This window comes from Brachionichthys hirsutus, chromosome 6 (assembly GCF_040956055.1).
Source record: "Brachionichthys hirsutus isolate HB-005 chromosome 6, CSIRO-AGI_Bhir_v1, whole genome shotgun sequence".
In the NCBI taxonomy this organism is placed as follows: domain Eukaryota; kingdom Metazoa; phylum Chordata; class Actinopteri; order Lophiiformes; family Brachionichthyidae; genus Brachionichthys; species Brachionichthys hirsutus.
Genome location: NC_090902.1, coordinates 11,819,336 through 11,839,581, shown reverse-complemented (window position 1 = coordinate 11,839,581; position 20,246 = coordinate 11,819,336). Strand labels below are relative to the sequence as shown.

The window sequence follows — 20,246 nt, the reverse complement described above, 5'->3', positions numbered from 1 at the left end:
AATTGAATATATCGGGTTCCTCGCGTTAGTTCATAAAAAGAAAAAGGTTTGTTTTTTTAATGTAGAGCATTACGGTGTCCCAGTTCAGCTTCCTACCATTGCTCAAGCGTCACTATATATCGATCATGTTAATTCAATTACATAACCAAACTAAATACTTTTGAGGTTTATCTAAAAGATTGTCTACTGCAAGACTTCAAAAATCGCTTCGAACGTCAAAAAGGAAAAAACTTCAAACTAAGCCGTTATAACTGCAAGCTCATTCAAGTATCTACTGTGTGTATCCTGTCAGTCTTTTCGAAGTAGGGGATTAAGTTTAATTGACGTCCCCTAAATACCCATCATGCCAGTTCCAGTCAGAAATTGCACAGTGCCAAGATTATTGAAGAAGAAAAAACTTTCTCCAACCGTTACTCCAATCATTAAACTTTATTCAGACTTTGAGACGCAAGATTGAATGATGAAATAGCTTCACACCACATTGGTTAACTGCACACCCTCGAGTTAATCATGTTTGGTTTTAAATCAAATTATGAATTTACATACAGAGCAGTAAATAATCAGGTTTAAAAAAAAAAAGAGTAAATATGCCAGACAAACAGAGGAGATGGACTATTACATTCTCTATTCATTTCAATTACGGTAAACTGTGGAAACTCTGAAGTGAAACAAAATGAGAAACACAGTGAGACAGAGAAAGGCACGCCCGGCGAGAACCTGCTGCATTAATGCGAATCGTAATTGAGAGTATATTGATTGCAGTATTAGTACTATTGACAGTCTAAAAAGCCACACCAGCTATTTTTAACATATTATAAGTCAGTGTCAGCAGCTATCCATCTCAGATAGTATATATACATATATATACAAACTCTTTCATTCTCTTATTTACAAAAACTACACAGTCCTCATATACACAAACACATACACATTACAGGCTATCTACACTTAATGTTAAAATGCAATATTATAAAGATCACGAGTAAGCAGCATTGGGACTTGGTAAGAGTCTGATTCCCTTAAGCGATAAAGGTTTTGATCTTCTGCGCTATGGCCCTGCAGCATATCGGACACTTCGTGAGGGAGACTGAACACTCCCCACAGGAAACAAGATGACCACACGGAACGAAAACAATACAAATATCTTTGTCCATACAGATTTTGCACTGTTTCTCCATCTGCAGTTTCCGCAGTTTTTCCATCGGTTCTTCATCTGGTAAAATAGATGTAAAAAAAGTAAATATGCAGATTAGAATCACTGCTGCCACAGCTGTGTTTTAGTGCAGCGTTTAAGCTATCAGGATGCAGTACCTTGCTCCGATGGAACATCATTTTGGGGGGTGTTCTTGAGACAATCCTCCATAAGAGCTTCCAGACTAGAGTAGCATGATCCCGTCCTGCTGATTTTCTCCAAGGTAGTCCTTTCCACCACACCGGGCTCCACACCCATCTCGATGGCCCTCTGAGCCATGGCCGACTGCATCACTTCTGCACACAGAGAGGAACCATCAGCAAACACAACCATTTGTTATCATCATTTTAATTTACATAGGTAAGCTATAGTTATTCCTCTCATCCGTTTAAATTATTCTTCACATTCTTAAAAAAGTGCAGTCAAATAAAAAATATTAACGTTTACCTTTCCTATCTCTCGAAAACCCGTTCTGATTACTTGAAGTCTGGAAACAAATATGGTCAGAATTATTTTCAAAATGACTGACAATCGCAATAAAATATTCAAAAGTTAGGAGTCATCTGATAATGATGGTTTTCCATCTTTCCTTCAAAAAAGTACATTTTAAGAAAGATTACAAGATATTAATGCAAAAATATAGTATACAATAACTAAAACGTCAATACAGCCAGTAGTCACATATTGGTCTTCAATTCACATTTGTTTTCTAGTCTAGTAAAGTGCAAGTGATCCACGACTGAATAATAACAGTGCAAATAAATATCATTTTCACCCGTTTCTGTTTGCGATGTCTGCAGTCTACTCAACGGTTTAAGTGAATTGGCTTTCACTATGATTTGTCAGTCTCATCTACTCCCAAATGTGCAAACCGTACAGTAGCCCTTTACAATTTGAGGTTGAAGAGTACTTTTAAAATAAGAACGCCCCTGTTAATTCCAGTGTTACGGGTATTACTGTCCCCCGAAACAGGATCCTGTTCCTATTGTGAATATTCATATTCAACAACAAAATGTAACAGCACTGAATGCTTACAGCCGTATTGATTCTTGGGCCTTGAAGCTGGATCGTGTTAATAAACTCCTGCCCCTTTTCTGCCAACAAGAACCTGCATCTGATTAAAAACAAAAAACAAAAAAAACACATGATTATATGAAAACAAACTTAAATGAAACGGCAAAAAATATACGTGTGTGTATAAATAGGAAGAATGACTGTGTTCTGACCCAGGGTAGTGTTTAGCATGTTCCTCCCACGGGTCTTCATCAGGCTGCCATCCTTTCAAACCTCCACCACAGCAGAAACACAACACGCCATCTTCTGTTCCTGCAAGGATACACATCATTTCAATTACTGAGATGATCAGTTGCCTCATAAAATGTTGAACTACTACTATAACTGAAATATTCCTCATCATTTCTGCGGTTACATTCGGGAACTGGGGCTCCACCTGTGCTGAAGAAGCCAGCTCTCGCGAGCGTCTCCTTATCCATAGGGTGCTGGACACCGTGGAAGCTGTGAAGCCTCTCCTCAAAACCCCCCATGAGAACATGCGCCCCGGCATTCTCTCCGCTGCTGTGATGCTCTGAAGTCCCGTGGGACGGGATGTTGCCAACATCGTGTCCAAGGATGAAGAAGCAGTATGGAAAATGTTTGGTATGTTCCCCCCAGGCAGTGTCTCCCCCTTCCCACCCACCCAGCATGCCACCACAGCAGAAACACTGCACCCGGTCTCTCTCCCCCAAGTAAAAGAGCCCGGCTTGGGCCAGATCTTGCGGTCTCACGGAGGCACCGGCGGGCCAAGAAGAGAAGGTTCGAAGCCGGGCCTCCTCATTCCTCATGTGTGGCACCATTGGATAAGTGGACTCATCAACCACCTGCCCTGTTCTCAAGCGATACTCCATGTCCTCTGCCTCTTCGTTGTAGTTGGGACCAATACTCGGCATGGTTTCAGAAATCGGATTAGAACCTGTCCGGTGGGTGCAGCTGAGAAATCTGCATGATGGGGAAACCTGCGGGTAAAAGAAAAATATTTATCTAGTAGAGTCACAAAAGAACGTTTTTGTTTGTTTGTTGAAAAAAAAAAAAGAAAAATCAGAAAATCATCTCAGATTTCAACACCAGAACGTTAAAATCCCTTTGCCTTCAGGTGGAAAGTGGGGCGTATTAACTTGCTCATTAGAAAACACAAACGATTACTGAAATGCTCTGAATTGGGCTCAGGAAACGTATCAAAAAAGCTCATCATTAACACGAGGGTCTGCAGTTTGTTGTTTCCACAATCCCGAGTGTGCGAAAAGATGCCAGGGTGTCTGTCACCATGGAGATGAGTACTTTATCGAGTTGTGGTTGAGTCTGTTTTAGACTGACTCCACGTGCACAACATGTTCCAGGTTCTTTAAACGTAGAGCGACTTCCAATCGAGCGTACAAAGATTCCACAGGGCCCCGTGATGAGCTGGAGACTCATCCAGGGTGTGCCCTGCCTCTCGCCCGTAGCCAGCTGATACAGGCTGTAGCAGAACCCGCGACCCTGACGAGACGATCGGCTTCAAGTTGAATAAACGAATGAATAAAGGAAAGACGCCACAAGCAACAAGCTGTTCCCTCCATGTGAAGGAGCTGCATGGAGCTATGGCCGTTTCCATCCAATACCGAATGGAAGTCTTTTGTGTGCATACAATGTTTCCGCTTTTCTAAAATGCGATCGAAAAGTTTTTATACTTGTGTGTGACATTCGCTGTTATGTACGATTACCTCCTTATGCCTCTCCACAGGTGTATCTCCCCTGCACCAGTTCTCCACAGTCTTCTTGCAGCAGAAACAGCGGACTTGATCAGCGTGGCCCGTGAGATAGAAACCTGCCCGGGCCAATCTTTCTGCAGACACCTGCTGGGCCAGGCTGGAGCCACGGAACGATTCCAGTCGACTGTTCATCACGGAAAAGTGCGCGTCGTCAGACTCCAAATCACTGTCTTGTTTGCGATCACACATGATGGAACCGGGGCCAGAAACTGCTCACTGGACTAACTTGAGGGACAGAATGTCTGAAGATGAAACAGAACAGAAAAGCACTGCATAAGGAGGCGTTTCGACAGTTTGAAGCAAATCTTTAAATAAAAAGGGTCAAATAATATCAGTGAAATCACTGTTGGCTACATTTATAAGCATGTAACTTGGGAAAAACCAACACCACAATGCATTTAAGAGTTCAACAGCAGACTAAGTTCTTACGTGGACGCCTGGAGGCAGGAATCAAATAATTTGATCTCTTCCTTTATCAATTCAATTTAAAACTGATCCTCGATTCAAGATGGAATCTTGGTTGAACAGAGATAAAAAAAAATATGCGTGCTAAACCATTCCAGCAGTGTTGCAGGTCAGCTGAAACATTGCAAGAATTTAATATAAATAACGTGGAACATGGTTTCTGTGCCTTTAAGAAATAAAAAGGTGCGTTCAGGTACGTGGCGGGAATGGATATTTCCATGCAGGGATGGGCCAGGATGGTTATATCCTAACAAATACAAAGGACGATAATAACTATTCACTCTGAAGGATGATAAAGACATAATATAATAGCACTAACCGGATATGTAGGTGGTACAAAAAAAAAAACCAGTCAGAATAACGTTTTCATGCGCGAAGGTACATGGTGTTCCGTATTAGTCACAGACCGCAGGCGCGTCAGTGTATTGTTTACACTGGTGTTCCCACACTTTCTGACAGACTTGCAACAATTTTACGTATAATCAGTACATTAATAGGAACGTTTTAAACGTATTACTTTTCACAGAAAGTCTTCATGGGAGGCTACAAATTAGTTAAACTTAACACACTCGAACATCTAAGTAATATCGTATTGTGACAGAATAAAAATACTCATCTTGTGTGTTTTTTTTAGCACTACTTAATCCAACATTCGTTAATCTAGAGACATCTTTACAACGCGTGTTTACTTCCACGAGAGGAACAATTTATAAACAGTTGCACGTTTGGTATTCTTTCAAGAAACAATCGCGAAAGGCGAGGGCACAAAAAAATGAAATCGTTAAATTTAAGTACATGACGTAAAAGTAATTACTGAACGTCATAAGAAGTTAAACACGGCTACGAAGGGCCCTGCACGTTTCAGAAATGTTATGCAATTTTGTTAAACAATAGCGACAAAATAATCCCACTTTTTTTCTGTCGGGTAAACGCTGCCGAACGCAAACAGACTGCTGTTTGCCTTTAACAGCTGACGCCTAACTAACTACGCCACACTGCGTTAGCTTCGTGTTTAGACAAATTAAAGTAACACCATGATCTGAAAGCTTTCACTGAGGTACATGAATACACACTTTTGTCTTCTTCTTTACACTTTAACTTCACTTTCATGTTAGCGTTTATAAATGGGACCTCGGAAAAATGTAGCCTAACCCTGGCTACAAACGTTAGCTCGCTAATTTATGCTAGCTTAGCTATTCAATTTAGCGCCAGTAAGTTCACTTTTTTTGACGTATCATTGTAAAACATGTCTTCTGTTTATTACCTCACAGCCGTCGGCCAGTCTTTAATGGAAATAGCACCAACCGAAGTATCCAGCGCTACAGCTACTTTGACTTGACCTCTGAAGTAGGAAGTGAAAACAACGGAGTTATCTAATGCGCGTCACATCCGGCGCAGCCCAGCTGACCACCACCGTGACGTCATAGAACAACAGCAAATCGTATCTTAATTAAAACTACTATGGTTTTCATTTATATTTCACTCCTCCTTTCCCAAGTCAAACTCTAGAACTTTTATATTAATTATATTAATTTATTTTGCTTTTTGTTCTTGTTACAGTTTGCATCGTTGCCCACAGATTCATGCTGCTGCAGTTTCTACAGACAGTTGGAAATAGTTTCAATTGGCTAACAAAAACACGAAATAGAGATTTTAGACAAAGCTCGAAATAATGATTTTATTTTTATTTTAGCATTTATCAATAAGCACTTGTTTGACAGTGTCATATTTTCAGTGGCGGAAGGAAACAACATTACTCAAGAAAGTATGCAAGTTAATTTCCTGAAGTTCTGTAGTTGTGCTTAGTACTCTGAACTTTTAGGTATCTTTTTAGGAGTGTTTGATGTGGATAGAGAGTACAACTTGTGATAAGGATGAGAAAGAAATGTATGGGGTTAGGGGGTTACCCTACATATATCACAGAGTGGGGCACTGCGTGTTTTCTTATCTTGTGCAGGAGGGGTGACTGACGTAATTAACGGTTCTAGTTAAATGTTCAAAGTACAATGATTCGTGGCTTTTTGCTCAAGATGCAGAGCATGAGACCAGATATCTGTTTCCAGATAATCTGAAGATGACATGATGTTTGTTGGTCTGTAGCTGCTGACTCTGCAGGAAGTTGGCGACTTCTGCACCTTAGTATCTGCTGATCCCACTGCCATTTTAGGGTTATTCTGGGATAGCTGAGCAAATACTTTTGGCATAACAGTGTTCATGTTTCCTCAATCGGTGCATCAGTGAGGTTGCGCTGGTCTGGTGGAAGGGCCATTTAGAAGGAAGAATGAAACTGTGCACCTGATTTCGATTTGCCACTTTGGTTAAGTTTGTCATGCATCTTATATTAAGCACCAAATGAAGTTCCTCTGTGAAAGTGGTCATAGAAAATCCAGCACAGGAAGGAATTTTCCTTTCACTAATGTTTGAATATTACAGACACTTAAGCAGGTCGGGCAGATAAAAAAACAAAAGAAGAAATCTTCATTTACCTTGTACCTCAATGTCTAATGAAATCTGAGGCGTTAAAACTTCCAACTGGATTCTTATTCAATGATGTAACACAACACAAGGAATGTTTTTCGTCATTGACTGGGAAGCGCTCTGGTAGTAAAGTTGCCATTAAAAATCTTGTAAATAATTCATGACAAGATGTAAAGAAAACACTTCATGTCACTATCGATTGTGTGAAAGGACAGCCGAAACAACAAAAGGATACATTTCACATTGCCACAGTGGATTGTTTCTAATTTATCACAAACATAAAAAAACAAAACTTGTATTATACTCTTGGGACTTTTATGTGGTTCATAAAGGATTTCAACCCAGTACTTCACACTATTCAGGGTAGCCTTGGCTGTGACATGGAGGTATGTGAGCTCTCCAGGTATATACCTTCCCCCCCGACCAACGCACCAGTCATGGTGGATAATGTTTCAGGCAGCAAAATGCTCACCACGGCTGGCATCTCCTCCGTATCCACCAGACTGCGAGAAACAGCAAATCTTCTTCTGGCCACATGTACAGCTATGCCATCCCGTGGGAGCTGGACTACCTTTTCAACCCGATTGGGCAGCAATGGACAGGCCACAAGAAAAAAAGTGGCTGCCATGAGAAAAGAGCAGCTATCTGTGGCCACATGTGAAACCACTCCCTTTTGGGTTTTGTCTTGCTTTTTGCCTGGCTGCCTCCGAAGACAGATTGAGCTCTGATATTATACACAAATATAGCAACCAACCAACAACAGTGACATATGCAATATTCAACATGTAAAATATGGGAAAAAAACTCATGTGTCCAGCTACGGAAAACAAAAACACCAGTATGGAAGAAACATTAACCACTTTATTTCTATCATTAAAGGTGGGAATATGTGAAATCACAGAAGGCCAAAAAGGAAACGGTGTGGAAGTCCAATGAATAAATACATCCCAAACATGCTTTTGTTACAGTTACACTGATTTTTATTTAGCCTTTTCACAATTCAAACTTCGTAGAAAGTTGTTTGCAGTTTTGGAGACACTAAAATTCTGGGCAGTGCTTTTGAACAAACATCTATGGCCTAGCAGTTTCACTGTTCCCTCTAAAGTCCTTTGCCCTTGGCACGATCTCCTCTGCCGCATGCCACACATCAGACTGTGTCTCGTCAATTTGCTCAGCGAGGTTGACAAGAATAAGAACTCTCCTAATGTAACTCATTGAGAGTGGACAATCAACCAACGACACAGTAAACGCATCATCCTTCCACAATTCGACGAAGTAAGTTGCACAGTCCGCCCTTGGCTAGCTGGAGGGGGGTCTTCTCCTCCTTGTTTTCAATGTAGATGCTGGCGCCTTGTTCCACCAGCAACTTGGCTGCTTCCACACGCTCCTCATCACATGCCAGGTGCCTGATTAGAGAATGAGAATATTGGAAGTATCAAAATGGTGGTTGGTGGTGCCCACCATTATGCATTAGCATGGAAGTGAAAATCTCAAAAATCCAAACCACAAAGAGAAACATAACAACGGCTTAATATCGTAGAAGTTTGTGCGCGTGATCATTTTAGCCCACATTATTCCACCGCAGCTGTTACTGACTTTAAATTCTTCAAGTGTTAGAGAAGCGTTAATTAAAACATACAAGGCTGTGTTGCCCTGTGAGTCCTGGATATTGGTTGAAGCACTCTGTTTAAGGAGCAGTTGAATAAGGCGGAAGTTGCCCTTGGCAGACGCTCTGTGAAGGGGAGTGGACTCTAACTTGTCGCTGACATTTGGGTCTGCTCCGTTCTCTAACAACATCAGCGCGATCTGTAAATAAAAGCAGAGAAAGTTGTCTTCACGGCGAGTAGCAACAAGTCACCTGCGTAATACACCTATGTAATAAAAGGCATGCATTTTTAAACATATACCAGAAGAAATACAAAATAAAAAAATGCTCTCTTTTTTTTTACATCAGTCTAAGTCTAAGAAATATAAACTACAAAATAATACATTAGGGTTGCAAAAAACGTTTCCGTCATAAGATATTGACATCTTATTAAAATGTTTGGCTGATACAACATCAGAAATGGTTTACAGTGGTCATTGTTGACCAGGAGGCCAAGATAAGCCATTTTTTCCAGCTCTACAAATACCAAATAGATATAAAAGTATGTGGAAATCTCATTTTAATGGCATGTCAAAAGCAACGTGAAGAAACATAAAGTACATGTTTGTGAGTGGCATCGTATTTACCTCATATCTGTCTTTGGAGGCTGCGTAGTGCAGAGGGGTGCACCCATTTTGATTGACTGAATTCAGCTGTGCTCCTTTTGATATTAAAGCTCTCACTATGTCTTCTCGGCCTGCGGACGCTGCAATGTGAAGAGGCGTCCAGGAAGCCTGGCGCAGGAGACATCACATTATTCCTCTGAGCAACTCAAATTCATCTGACTCCATATTTAATGCTAAAATAGTCCCTCGTGATGGGGTAACTAAATACAAGCCCCTACCATAAATTATTCATTTTACTGTCTGCTATTTTTGAGCTACATACATTGCAAACCTCTTCCTGTACAGTCCAGTTTGGTTTAACCATCTCGTATTCCACCATTGTAGAGGATTAAAAACGCTGCATCATCATGACGTTAAACCTCAGAGACATTTAATACGGTACGTGTTTAATTAAAATGCATTCCACCTACATCATCCATAAGATTTACTTCAGCTCCCATGTTAAGCAGAAACTCGACAATATTAGTGTGGCCAGCAGAACAAGCCCAGTGCAAGGCGGTGCGGCTGTCCTGAAATGACAGCAAGTCGTGGTTGATATTAATAAAAAGTCGGAACTTTATTATTATTATTTGAAGACACGCATTTCTTACCTGGTCAGTTTTGCAGGCGAGCGTTTTATCTGACAGGATGGACTGTTTTAATTTCTCAATCTGTCCCGTGTAAGCAAAATTACAGACCTCTACGTTTGATACAGAACCAGAATCCTCCATTAATAAATCTTTTAATAATTTCAGTATCACGCAAAAGTTACGCGGCTCAATAAGTAATCGATATTCTCGTGTTGCGCTTTGTTTTGCGTTTAAAACGGAAGAGCAATGACTCAGGAGACGTTCAACAGTACTTCCGCTTTGGTTGATTTTGTTTTGTGTTCAAATTAAAATACCATCTGTGGTATCGCATGTCAATTACACTTCAGATGACATTTTATTAGTCATCCCGGCGTTAAATTATGATCACAATTGATCATAATTAGATAACATGGAACGAATTGTAAACAAACATCGCCTTAATACAGCTAAAAGAAAACGCAAACGTTTTATTTTGGAAGGTGAAGTTGTGGCCCGGAAGTAGTTACATTTGAAACAACATGGCTGTCTGTGCTGCAAGGCTAGCAAGATAAAGACGAGCCACCGTGTAAACCGGTGCTTGGATAAAGATTTCTTTGTCCTTACAAACGTTACAACATTATCATCATCCACATATCTGTGCTCATGGCAGTCACGCTGGTAAGTTCCAAGCTTTTACACTGAAAACAAACAGCTAACGCAACGCTCACAAGGCTAGTTTGATTTAGCAATCGTGACCATCTATTGTTAATTGTCTCTTCAGGATTTCCGGACACATGTCGACCAGTCGTGCAGATACTCGGAAGAATTTGTCAATATATATTATGACTGCATGGATAAGAAAAGAAGGGTGAGTGAGTTCTTTTCTTTTGTTTTTGACAATTTGAAATTGGTGAAACTGGGTCATCTTTCGGGGTTTTTTTGTGTGTTTTTTTTTAAAGACGTCCATTAATAGACAATTTTCTTTATTCTGTGCTGAAGTAATTAACTGCTGCAAACCGCCTTGCTAAACATTAAAAATCGCATTTGTAAAAAAAGAAAAAGAAAATACTACCCTAACGTAAACATGCATTGCTGTGTGCATACCTGTCAACCTCCAAGGCTCCATGGCCTTACAAACCGTTGATTTTTTCCTTACAAAATACAAAATAACCGTACACCATATATATTTTTTCAAATGCGTTTATTTATGTACATAGTTGGACATTATTAATTAGGATACAGTTTAATTTTGATATTTTAACTAAACTAAAATATCCATTAATAATGCTTGTAATTTAAATTTTTAAAAAAGAACAGATATTTCGGGGAAATAAATCGTTAGCATTTTTATTTTTGTAAACCAAACTTAAGTATCGATCAATGATGCTTGTAATTTAAATTTCAAACAGGGACAGAAAATACAAACCTTTGCTGGCTTGTGATTGGGAAACATGTTTTTCACGTTTCTTGATATTCGGCGCAGACCGGATGGGACTGTAACAGTTCGTGTTTGTGTTCGTAATTCCTGCTCTGCAGAGAGTTAGTGAAGGCATCCAGGGAGGAGGGGTGGTGTGTGTGTGTGAGCGTGGAGGGGGTGAGAGAGACGGGAGAGGATATCTAAAAGCTTGTTCTGAGACACATCTCGTCCTCGTTTCAGCGTCTGACGGACGCTACAAATTTGCGTTTTCCCGTACAGATGTTCTTCTACGCCGTACACGTCTTGGAATGCATGAAAACCGTACTTTGTACGGCAAAAACGTACTGGTTGACGGGTATGTGTGTGTCGGAAAACACACCGTCAGAAAACACTGGATGGAGACCAAACGCAGATGAAGTGAAAGCGCTCCGGACGTGTTCTGCCAAGGCCCGACGAGGACGAGGAACAAAACGATGTCGAAAACACCAGCCCTTCCGTTTCATACGGCTTGAAATCATTCGTATGATGGACACACTCACTGTGGAGGTTGACCAATGCTTCTACGTAGATTGTACTACGTCATAGGGTGTGATGACGCGCGGAGATATCTCTACCGACGTTTTAGTCAGCAGATTTGTTTAAGATAATGTTGCAAATGGGCCAGCTAATCTTGGACCGCACAGTTTGGTCTCCAGATAAGACACACATCACGAAATGTGAGGTATCCCGATCTAAAATATTATTTTGTTTAAATAAATAAAAAGAAAATCACTGCTCTGACATTTCCCCCTGTTGAATATCAATATCATAACTCCAGTCTTTCCGTTTATTATAGATTTGTTCATGTGTCAATGCCTCTACGAAGTACTCTGAGACGCACCAGTGTAGTAAAACATCTTTTAATAGACATAGCTGCGGGTTTGTGCACTAGCTGACGTCATTAATCGCTTTACTGGCTCTTGTGTGTCAGAACTTGACCCGGCTCTACCTGGAGAAGGCCACGTTGGTGTGGAATGGGAACGCGGTGTCAGGGCACGATGCTCTGGGCGAGTTTTTTGAGTCGCTGCCATCGAGCGAGTTCCAAGTTCACACGCTGGATTGTCAACCGGTTCATGGTGAGTCAAGTATGAATGAAATTCATACAAGTGGTAAAAACCTCTCTGACGTCTGTACTGCAATATGCTGGTCCTCGAGTTAAGGGCCACTAATCCAGGATCAATCTTCCCTTTCTTCATTCGCAGAACACGCAACCCAAGGCCAAACCACACTGCTCGTGGTGACCGGTGGAACGGTCAAGTTTGAAGGGAACAAGCAGCGATTCTTCAACCAGAACTTTCTCTTGACGGCCCAGGCTTCGCCCAACAACGACCAGCCTGTTTGGAAGATCGCTAGTGACTGTTTCAGATTTCAAGACTGGAACAGCTGAGCTTCTCCTTCACATTCCCCCCCCCAGTCTCAAATACATGCGTGGTGGAACCATTTCCCCAAATAAAATCAAATGTCACAATAAGGAAAGGTGTTTATTCTCAAAGTGTTGGAGGCATGTGCTCAAAATGGAGTAATAAATACAAACGGCAACACCAAACGACCATCAATATGACATGTCAAAGAAAACATTCCTACATTAACAAGAGCTACGTTCAGATGACCTTTCGACACCCAACTGCACATTAACCATTAGCTGAGGTAAAGCACGTTACAGTAGGCCGGTTCCGGCTCATACCAAAAAAGCATCTCCACGGTTGCTCACTCTTAAATAAGGTGCCTTCAGGGATTCTCACAGATGTACAGTACTTTATACACAAGCATCCCACCAGTTGACAATTTCATATATTAAAATATTTGCTTTATCTTCCTGAGTCACTTCGTGGTTTTAACAAATTTGGTCACTTTTGAACAAACTGACAAAACGGATCAAAAACATTTAGCGGCACATTTGACTTTTCCCATTAAGCCTCAAGTAGGATAAACACGGCAGTTTAGCTGCTTTAGTATCAAAAACGTAAACTCACATCTGGTTTCTGCTTAATTCTGCTCGACTACACGTGCACTGCGGACTCAAGGCACAGTGACATCAGTACTACAATTTTTACAAAGTATTACAAGCCTGCAAAATGGGTGTTAATATCGTGAATGGACGCAAGAGCGAAGTACCAGCACCGTATAAACGAAGTGCCAACACGCTGAAGTGAATCTAAACTGGTCCACGAAACAGTAAAAAGCAGCATGTATGGATGAACAGTTACAACTTCAGCTTTTTTTTTTTTTTTGTTTAGAACATTTCCATTTGGACACCCATTATTCGAAATAACAACTTGGGCCTGAGGCGTAGTATTTAAAGGTCTGGTCATTTTAATTATGGGTATTCCTTTAATGACGGCGACGCCTCTATTTGCCACCGTACATCCTCTCTATGTACTGGCGATAGTGGTTCTTCAGCTCTGTCCTCTTCAGCTTAAAGGCATCAGTGACGAGACCCGTCTCAGGGGTCCATGGTTCTGAGCTCAGATGCACCTTCACTGGGATCTCAAATCGCTCGAGTTTAACTACAGGAATGAAAAGGCAGAAAGACGACACGAGACAATGAACCAGTTTTGCCTGCTGAACTATCTGCACCCAACAAACAGGAAAAACTGGAATAGATGGAGAGCGGAGGTGAATAAAGAAACGACACAGCCGCAGCAGACTAGCGTGGAAAAAATGGCTCTTACCGCAACTCTTAACAGCGGCTTTCTTGATCTCCTTTAGAACCTCGGTTTCCATCTCAGGATGCTTGCATATCTCCTCCCATGTTCCCACAACGCCTCTTCGTTTGGCCAGTTCAGACAACGCTTTCTGGTTTGGAACCACGAAGCTGATCACGTAGTTCTGATCGCTGCAGGGGCCAACATTAGAAACAAGGGTTAAAGTCAGCGGAAGAATTCTGTGCGAGCTCACCAACTGCTAAACGTTTCTTTTGAAGTTGGAACCACTTTAAAAATGTTTTGAGACATGACGCGAAAAAAAAATTAAATGCAATTGCGACCTAAAAACGTGAGCTCAGACAGTTGAGGAACAGGACTAAAAGTCTATAGTCCCTGACTAAAATAAAATAATGTCTGTCCAAACAAACGAGGAAAAAAAACTTAAACATTCCAGAAGCAGAAATATTAGGTAACAATGGATCATATTCACAGATCACAGTCCAAGAGGCTCATCAGTTATTCAAGAAGTACAGAAGTTGATATTTTACTTGCCAAATTTTTGTTTTGAATCTTCTTTGAAAATAATGGTTGAAGCACTTGTTGACCCCCCCCCCCCCCAAAAGATTAAACGAAAATCAAATTATAGCTGAAACGTGATTCAACCACAAAGAAAACCACCATTAGAGACAGTTTCTTTTTTATATAACAGATTCTAAATTCTAGCGACCGTTTTGCATGGTCAGGAAGTCATGAGGGGGAAACTATCGTGGAAGTGTTGCTGTTAAGCAGAATGACATCACGGGGAGACCGGGCTGCCATGAAGGATTGGATTATTATTCGTGGTTTTTAATGCCCCCCCCCCCCCTCCTGTTAACCCAGAACCAATAACCTCGCTGAAACTGATTCAACAAGAATAAGGGTTTTGGCTCATGTCATGTGCTTATCAAGTGTTTGATATTGCACCAATATCAAGGCACAGGGAAATGTTTAAGTTCATTTAATTATTACGTAGATGCCATAAATCTGAATAACTATACATCCCTGGAGACGTCTCAGGCCGTTCTCCGAAATGAACCTCATACGATCCCGAGCCGGTCTTCACGACTTTCAGTGATTTTAGCTTTCCTCAGTGCACCACATATAAACATTTCTTTTGACTCTTCCTACATCGGTTGGTGGCATCACCCTCACCTGTTTGCGTACGCGCATATGTTGTCGATGAGAGAGCAGCTCTTCAGCGCAGCCTCCACTTTACCCAGAGACACGTACTCCCCGGCCTGCAGCTTCACCAGGTCTTTCTTGCGGTCTAAACGGGAGTATAAAAAGAAATTTCGTGCGTCAGAGGCATCAGATGTCCTCTCCACCGGGACTGCAGAATCAAGTGGTTTGAAAAGACAGGTTTTTTTTTTTTTAAACAAAATACCACCAATGAATTGCTGTGAAGGAGACTTTTTTGCTTTGGAGGAAAACGCACACACCCACTATCTGCAGACAGCCATCGGGGTGAATCTCTCCCACGTCGCCAGTGCAGAACCACCGCTGGCCGTTTTCATCCGCGTAGAAGTCCTCGTCGTTGGCTTCGTTCTTGTAGTAACCGACCGTGACGTTGGGACCGCCGATCAGGATCTCCCCTCTTGGGTGAGGCCGGTCTTTGCTGGTGTAGCCACCTGAGAACATTTGTACGCACGCACAATTACCTTTTAATTCGAACGCGCCCACTGCGCACCGACGTGCGTGTCCGCCGTACCTTCGACCCAGTCGCGTAGTTTGATCTCACAACACAGGAGGGGGGCGCCGACTCGGCCCGTGGCGACGTCCGTCACTGCGCGAGACAGAAGACGCTAACGACGCGATTCTCCTTTCCCGCACTGCTCCCAGGCAACGCTCTCCTTACCCTCCGTGATGGTGCCGGCGCCACAGGTTTCAGTGAGGCCGTAGCCTTGACCCACGGGGCAACAGAAGCATACATTCATGAATCTCTGGGTGGCTGCCGACAGGGGCGCTCCTCCGGAGAGCATCAACCTCACCCGGCCTCCCAGGAGTTTCTTCACTTTGCTGAACAGCAGGCTACGAAGACAAGACGGCCGCGTTGACTCAAAGACAAACGAGCACACCCCTCAGGCCTGAGGAGAGACGCGGCGGCTGCTTACGCATTGCAGAGCGGCGCGTCATAGCCGCTCTTGATCTGCTCCAGCTTGTAATTGTAGCCCAGCGTAAACAGCTTCCTCTGAATGAAGCCCATCTCCTGCACTTTGCTCATCACGTTCTTATTGATGCGATCCAATATTTCCTTTGAAAAAGAAAGCAGACGATTCCATTCATGCATTCAATGCTGTGGGAGAGGAGGAGGACCAGAGAGGAACCAATCAAAAGCACGGTTCTTACCGGGACAGCTGCAATGAGGGTGGGTTTGAGCACAGAGCTGTCTCCTTTACTTCCCTTCTTTATCTTGGTGGACTAGTGAAAGGAGAGACACAGATCGGCAACAATGACTGGAAACGATATGGACAAAGACGAGTGACCCCCAGGGACGGGCTTCACCAGCCGACTAGTCAAAACCTCGCCATCCAGTACCAGAACTTTATTATTGTCCCTGTGAGGAGCGCTTCAGCGGCCAAGTGTACGAAGGAGCGAAGCAGGAGTCACCTTTATGCTTTGGGTCACTAACATCTCAAATAGGAACTGTCCCTCAGGTGTCGCTGGACGAGGACAAACATCAAAGACCACACTGGTAAGCTGACAGCCGGTGAAATGATTGGCTATATTAAATGAAGCATTAGGAGACATTTTGCATTTCATGCCGACAGACTGAAATGTCACGTTTTGCAAGACAAATGCTGAAGACAAATAGAGCCTCCCTGTCACTGTGTGCGTCGCTGATCCATCCTCGTGCTACACGTTAGCAGGAAGGTAGGACTTACTCTTTACTATATTCTTCATGTCTACACTAAATTCCCAGTAAAGGTTTTTGTTTTAAACAGATTATAGCTAATTCAAACTGTATAATTGTATATAGAGCTCTTTCAGACGAGTCATCTGGTTTAAACTTCTGTTGAAACACGAGAGAAGTGAGTCATGAGGATTGCCCTCAGTGACTCTCTCTCCTCCCCCTCCCCCCCCCCAGGAATGTTACACAGAAGTAAAGCTTACACCCCTCAAACACACAAGCCCGGTTTACCTGGTCCGACAGAGTCTGAGGGGATGAGTAGCCGATCCGACAGCCATATGTAAGGCAGGCGATTTCAGCCGTCATCTCCAGAACATGAGCCAAGGGAAGGTAGGCGATGTAAGTATCATCAGGCCTGTGAAGAGAGAGAGAGAGAGAGAGAGAGAGAGACTGATTACAAAAAGAAAAGTAAACAGCCAGAACAAACAGAACCAGTTCAGACACCTCTAATCTGGCGAGCAGCGCTAATCTGATTTCTGGAAGCATGTCAGAGCACAAGTCATCTTTCCATTGGACACGTGGCAGTCGCTAAGAGAATGTCGCTTTGATCGGACGGTGAAAAGTACCGATCGCGTGTACCGGGAACGGGAACAGAAGCCACGAGTGAATGCTGCATGGATGTAGCGCACACAAAAAAACTGATCCTGAGATTTACCCGAGTCCAGGAATGCGTTCACACTGGCCCGTCATTCCGGCGATCAGGTTACTTTGGGCGATCATCACCCCTTTGGGTCGGCCCGTAGACCCACTGGTGTACATGACCACTGCCAGATCCGACGGCCGCGGGGCCACGATCTCCCTCCCCGCTGCGAGACAAAAACCGACATTCGCCATCTTGTGCTGCGCGTGTGAATCGTCTCACCCCGGAGTTAAAAAGAAGCCCAAACAAGGAGGGTCACGAGAGACGCACCGTTCTCAGGCAGCATGCCCAGCTCTCGAACCGCCTGCATGCTGTGGACGGACAGTCCTGCTGGGTAGCCATCTGTGCTCACTCTCTTCTGACCCACGTAGATCACGTGCTTCAGTTTTGGGATCTGGTGAAGCACTTTCTGGAAGGAGAGAGGACAAAGCCGCTAACACAGCAGGACCCACAATCACGTCCATTTCCTGTTGCAAACGAGGGCCATCAGAAATCGGTACGTTCCCTTTTCCATCCCCGGTAAATAAAGTACATTTGCAGACAAAAGCGTGAGAAAGACGCAAAGTCTTTGTCAATGCATGAAAAATAAAAAGCCGTAAAAAAAGCACAAGACGCCGCGTCAGAAAATACCGGCTGCTTCCCGACCGATTCTTTGTGAAGTAGATCCTTTCATTCCAGAGTCGTAAATATTTCGGCAAATTCAGACAACAAAAAAAAAACATCTTTTAAGACCGAATTGATCTGTGTTTTACCCCCCAGGCCAGAGAACAGAGCGAATATTGTAAGACTTGGTGATAATCTAAAAGCAGCAAGACCACAAATATTCCTGGAATATGCTTCAATTGAAAGTAATCAAAGCAATTACTAAAATATAGCTTTGATTAAACATAAGATTTGGAAGTAAAAACTCATACAATGTAAACAAAATATTTGTACTGCAAAAATAATAAAATCTAAATATGTATCCGTAGATGCATTTTTATTGTTACCTTAAAATACATATTATGTTTACAGGAGTCAAAACTGATTGGCTGATCACCACGCCCACACAAAACATTCCATTCCATTCCATTCCATTTCCAACTGCTCTTGCCTTGGGCACTACTCCAAGACAAAGATCTGAGATAAGAATAACGTCAAACGTCTGCTCTGCCGACCAGGCTGCATTAAAACGCTTTCCATATCACGCAAGTTACAACCCACCAATAATTGGAAGTGAAAAAAGGCTTCCACAAGCCGTCCTTGCATAGGAAGATGCATTTACCCAGAACCCCATTTATTATGCGAGAGTATTTAATTTATTCAGTCACACAGCTGCAGATAAACGTCAAATTACCTCACGGCACAGATGTTGATATAATAATGGATTGCAATATAAAAATGTATCGTATTTTCTCATGTACAGTTATGAATAATGTGTTATTTGAATTCTACCAAACTAAAATTATTCAAATTTAAATTTGTTTTTTTAAAGGTTACTTGCTCTCCTGATAAAACAGATTCATTACCATAAGTTCTACTAACAGATCATGGAATCATAAAGAGGGGTCCCAATGATGATCCGTTGGGATTAACTCACCTTCATTTTAGTTTCAAGCAACGCCGCGCTGGTAACGAGATGCGTAACGCCAGCCTCGTTCAGCCCGTACGCGATGGCGTCCTCTCCCAGGGTTGCGTAGAAGGTCACCACTGAAACCCAAAAGGAGCAGCTGACGCTAGTGCAGCAGAACGCCCCATCACCCGCGCACTGCGACACACTTACACGGGAAATTATGCCTGAAGCACGCCTGAGCGGTCATCATCCATTCTGCCCTGGTCTCACAGAAAATAGCCATGTTGCTTTTGGGTCGCTGCCCCAGAGCGGCCAGCCCGCTGCCGATCTGGCTGGCGGCAGCGTCCACCTCGCTGTAGGACAGCCAGCTGTACTCCCCCAGGATCAGCTGGGGGGGAGGAAGGTAGGTAAAGCGCCACACATCTGGGTCGCCACCAACGTTCAGAGAGGAAGCGTTGCAGCGGGAACGCCGTACCTTTTTAAATACTTTACTGTTGGGTTGAACCTCGTTCTCTTCGCTCAGGACGGCTCGGGTCCCGAGACAGGGGGAATCTCCGAAGCGCCGCACGGCGTGTTTGAACAGCTTATCCAGCGTGTCCTTGCCGGGGAAGTCCTCCGTGGCGAGGGAATCGAAGTGGTCCACGGAGCGGTACGGGCCCTCCGCGTGGCCCGAAGTGGAACGGGCCTTCACCCGCTTGGACCGGGCTGCTTTGTGGTCGGCACCGGTGTAGTAATACCAGGGCAGGAAGGACAGGACGGAGTACAGCCATATCAGAAGGTGTACCGGAAAGAAGAGGACGGCTTGGAGGGCTGAGTCCCAGTGCATACCCATCCTGTTCTCCTGAGGTGTGTGTGTGTGTGTGTGTGTGTGTGTGTGTGTGTGTGTGTGTGTGTGTGTGTGCGTGCGTGCGTGTGTGTGTGCGTGGAAGGGAGCCGGGCAGCAATGCTGGCGGCCAGACGAGTTCTCAGAGGAATGCTGATCCTACAGATACCTGTGGGTTACAAGGAGAACTGGATCAGAAGATTAGCCCCAGAAAGAGAAAGAACAGCAGCGGATCATTTCAAGAAGCCACAGTACATGTACCGTTAAGATATTTGGGCCACTGGGGGCTTCAACCCCCCCCCCCCCCCCACATCAGAAACAGACGTGTGACAACAACCTTCATCCCAGTTATAATAAACAAAACTCATACGACCGACGATTATTAACAACCGTCTTGTTATCGAAATCTAAATCTGAAGACTATT

General features: G+C 43.2%; 4 protein-coding genes across 5 annotated transcripts; 1 reads left to right on the top strand and 3 right to left on the bottom strand.

Moving 5' to 3' along the window:
• Positions 1 to 416: 416 nt before the first annotated feature.
• Positions 417 to 5,816, bottom strand: xiap (X-linked inhibitor of apoptosis). Its single transcript, XM_068740341.1, has 8 exons — positions 5,726 to 5,816; positions 3,949 to 4,238; positions 2,643 to 3,204; positions 2,419 to 2,518; positions 2,228 to 2,306; positions 1,640 to 1,679; positions 1,312 to 1,488; positions 417 to 1,213 (listed from the first exon to the last, which is right to left on the bottom strand). Exons 2-8 carry the CDS (start codon positions 4,183 to 4,185, stop codon positions 1,020 to 1,022), a joined length of 1,389 nt encoding a protein of 462 aa, XP_068596442.1. The 5' UTR covers positions 4,186 to 4,238; positions 5,726 to 5,816; the 3' UTR covers positions 417 to 1,019.
• A 1,309-nt stretch (positions 5,817 to 7,125) lies between these two features.
• On the top strand, positions 7,126 to 12,682 carry nxt2 (nuclear transport factor 2-like export factor 2). Of its 2 annotated transcripts, none has more exons than XM_068740868.1 (4): positions 7,126 to 7,140; positions 10,540 to 10,626; positions 12,146 to 12,290; positions 12,417 to 12,682. In XM_068740868.1, exons 1-4 carry the CDS (start codon positions 7,126 to 7,128, stop codon positions 12,599 to 12,601), a joined length of 432 nt encoding a protein of 143 aa, XP_068596969.1. In that variant the 3' UTR covers positions 12,602 to 12,682. The 2 variants fall into 2 exon arrangements, with proteins under 2 accessions (XP_068596969.1, XP_068596967.1); XM_068740866.1 differs by lacking the exon at positions 7,126 to 7,140 and adding an exon at positions 10,299 to 10,436.
• Positions 7,802 to 10,026, bottom strand: psmd10 (proteasome 26S subunit, non-ATPase 10). Its single transcript, XM_068740435.1, has 5 exons — positions 9,801 to 10,026; positions 9,621 to 9,719; positions 9,172 to 9,318; positions 8,579 to 8,745; positions 7,802 to 8,345 (listed from the first exon to the last, which is right to left on the bottom strand). Exons 1-5 carry the CDS (start codon positions 9,918 to 9,920, stop codon positions 8,192 to 8,194), a joined length of 687 nt encoding a protein of 228 aa, XP_068596536.1. The 5' UTR covers positions 9,921 to 10,026; the 3' UTR covers positions 7,802 to 8,191.
• acsl4a (acyl-CoA synthetase long chain family member 4a) lies at positions 12,677 to 19,830 on the bottom strand. The gene is made up of 14 exons (XM_068740865.1): positions 19,474 to 19,830; positions 19,209 to 19,386; positions 19,026 to 19,135; positions 17,717 to 17,855; positions 17,462 to 17,612; positions 17,038 to 17,161; positions 16,245 to 16,316; positions 16,010 to 16,149; positions 15,754 to 15,926; positions 15,607 to 15,681; positions 15,338 to 15,526; positions 15,051 to 15,165; positions 13,893 to 14,050; positions 12,677 to 13,721 (listed from the first exon to the last, which is right to left on the bottom strand). Exons 1-14 carry the CDS (start codon positions 19,828 to 19,830, stop codon positions 13,564 to 13,566), a joined length of 2,139 nt encoding a protein of 712 aa, XP_068596966.1. The 3' UTR covers positions 12,677 to 13,563.
• Positions 19,831 to 20,246: the final 416 nt, after the last annotated feature.

Coding starts and splice junctions, on each gene's coding strand:
- xiap (XM_068740341.1), bottom strand. CDS start 4,185: ATGTGTGATCGCAAACAAGACAGTGATTTGGAGTCTGACGACGCGCAC. Junction 2,519..2,642: donor AGCTGGCTTCTTCAGCACAG/GTGGAGCCCCAG, acceptor GTATCCTTGCAG/GAACAGAAGATGGCGTGTTG. Junction 1,680..2,227: donor GCCCAAGAATCAATACGGCT/GTAAGCATTCAG, acceptor ATTTGTTTCCAG/ACTTCAAGTAATCAGAACGG.
- nxt2 (XM_068740868.1), top strand. Junction 10,627..12,145: donor GCATGGATAAGAAAAGAAGG/GTGAGTGAGTTC, acceptor CTTGTGTGTCAG/AACTTGACCCGGCTCTACCT. Junction 12,291..12,416: donor GGATTGTCAACCGGTTCATG/GTGAGTCAAGTA, acceptor CTTCATTCGCAG/AACACGCAACCCAAGGCCAA.
- psmd10 (XM_068740435.1), bottom strand. CDS start 9,920: ATGGAGGATTCTGGTTCTGTATCAAACGTAGAGGTCTGTAATTTTGCT. Junction 9,720..9,800: donor TCGCCTGCAAAACTGACCAG/GTAAGAAATGCG, acceptor CTGTCATTTCAG/GACAGCCGCACCGCCTTGCA. Junction 8,746..9,171: donor CCTCCAAAGACAGATATGAG/GTAAATACGATG, acceptor TTTTATTTACAG/ATCGCGCTGATGTTGTTAGA.
- acsl4a (XM_068740865.1), bottom strand. CDS start 19,830: ATGGGTATGCACTGGGACTCAGCCCTCCAAGCCGTCCTCTTCTTTCCG. Junction 16,317..17,037: donor CTCAGACTCTGTCGGACCAG/GTAAACCGGGCT, acceptor TCCTTTCACTAG/TCCACCAAGATAAAGAAGGG. Junction 15,166..15,337: donor TGGCTGTCTGCAGATAGTGG/GTGTGTGCGTTT, acceptor ACTCCCGTTTAG/ACCGCAAGAAAGACCTGGTG.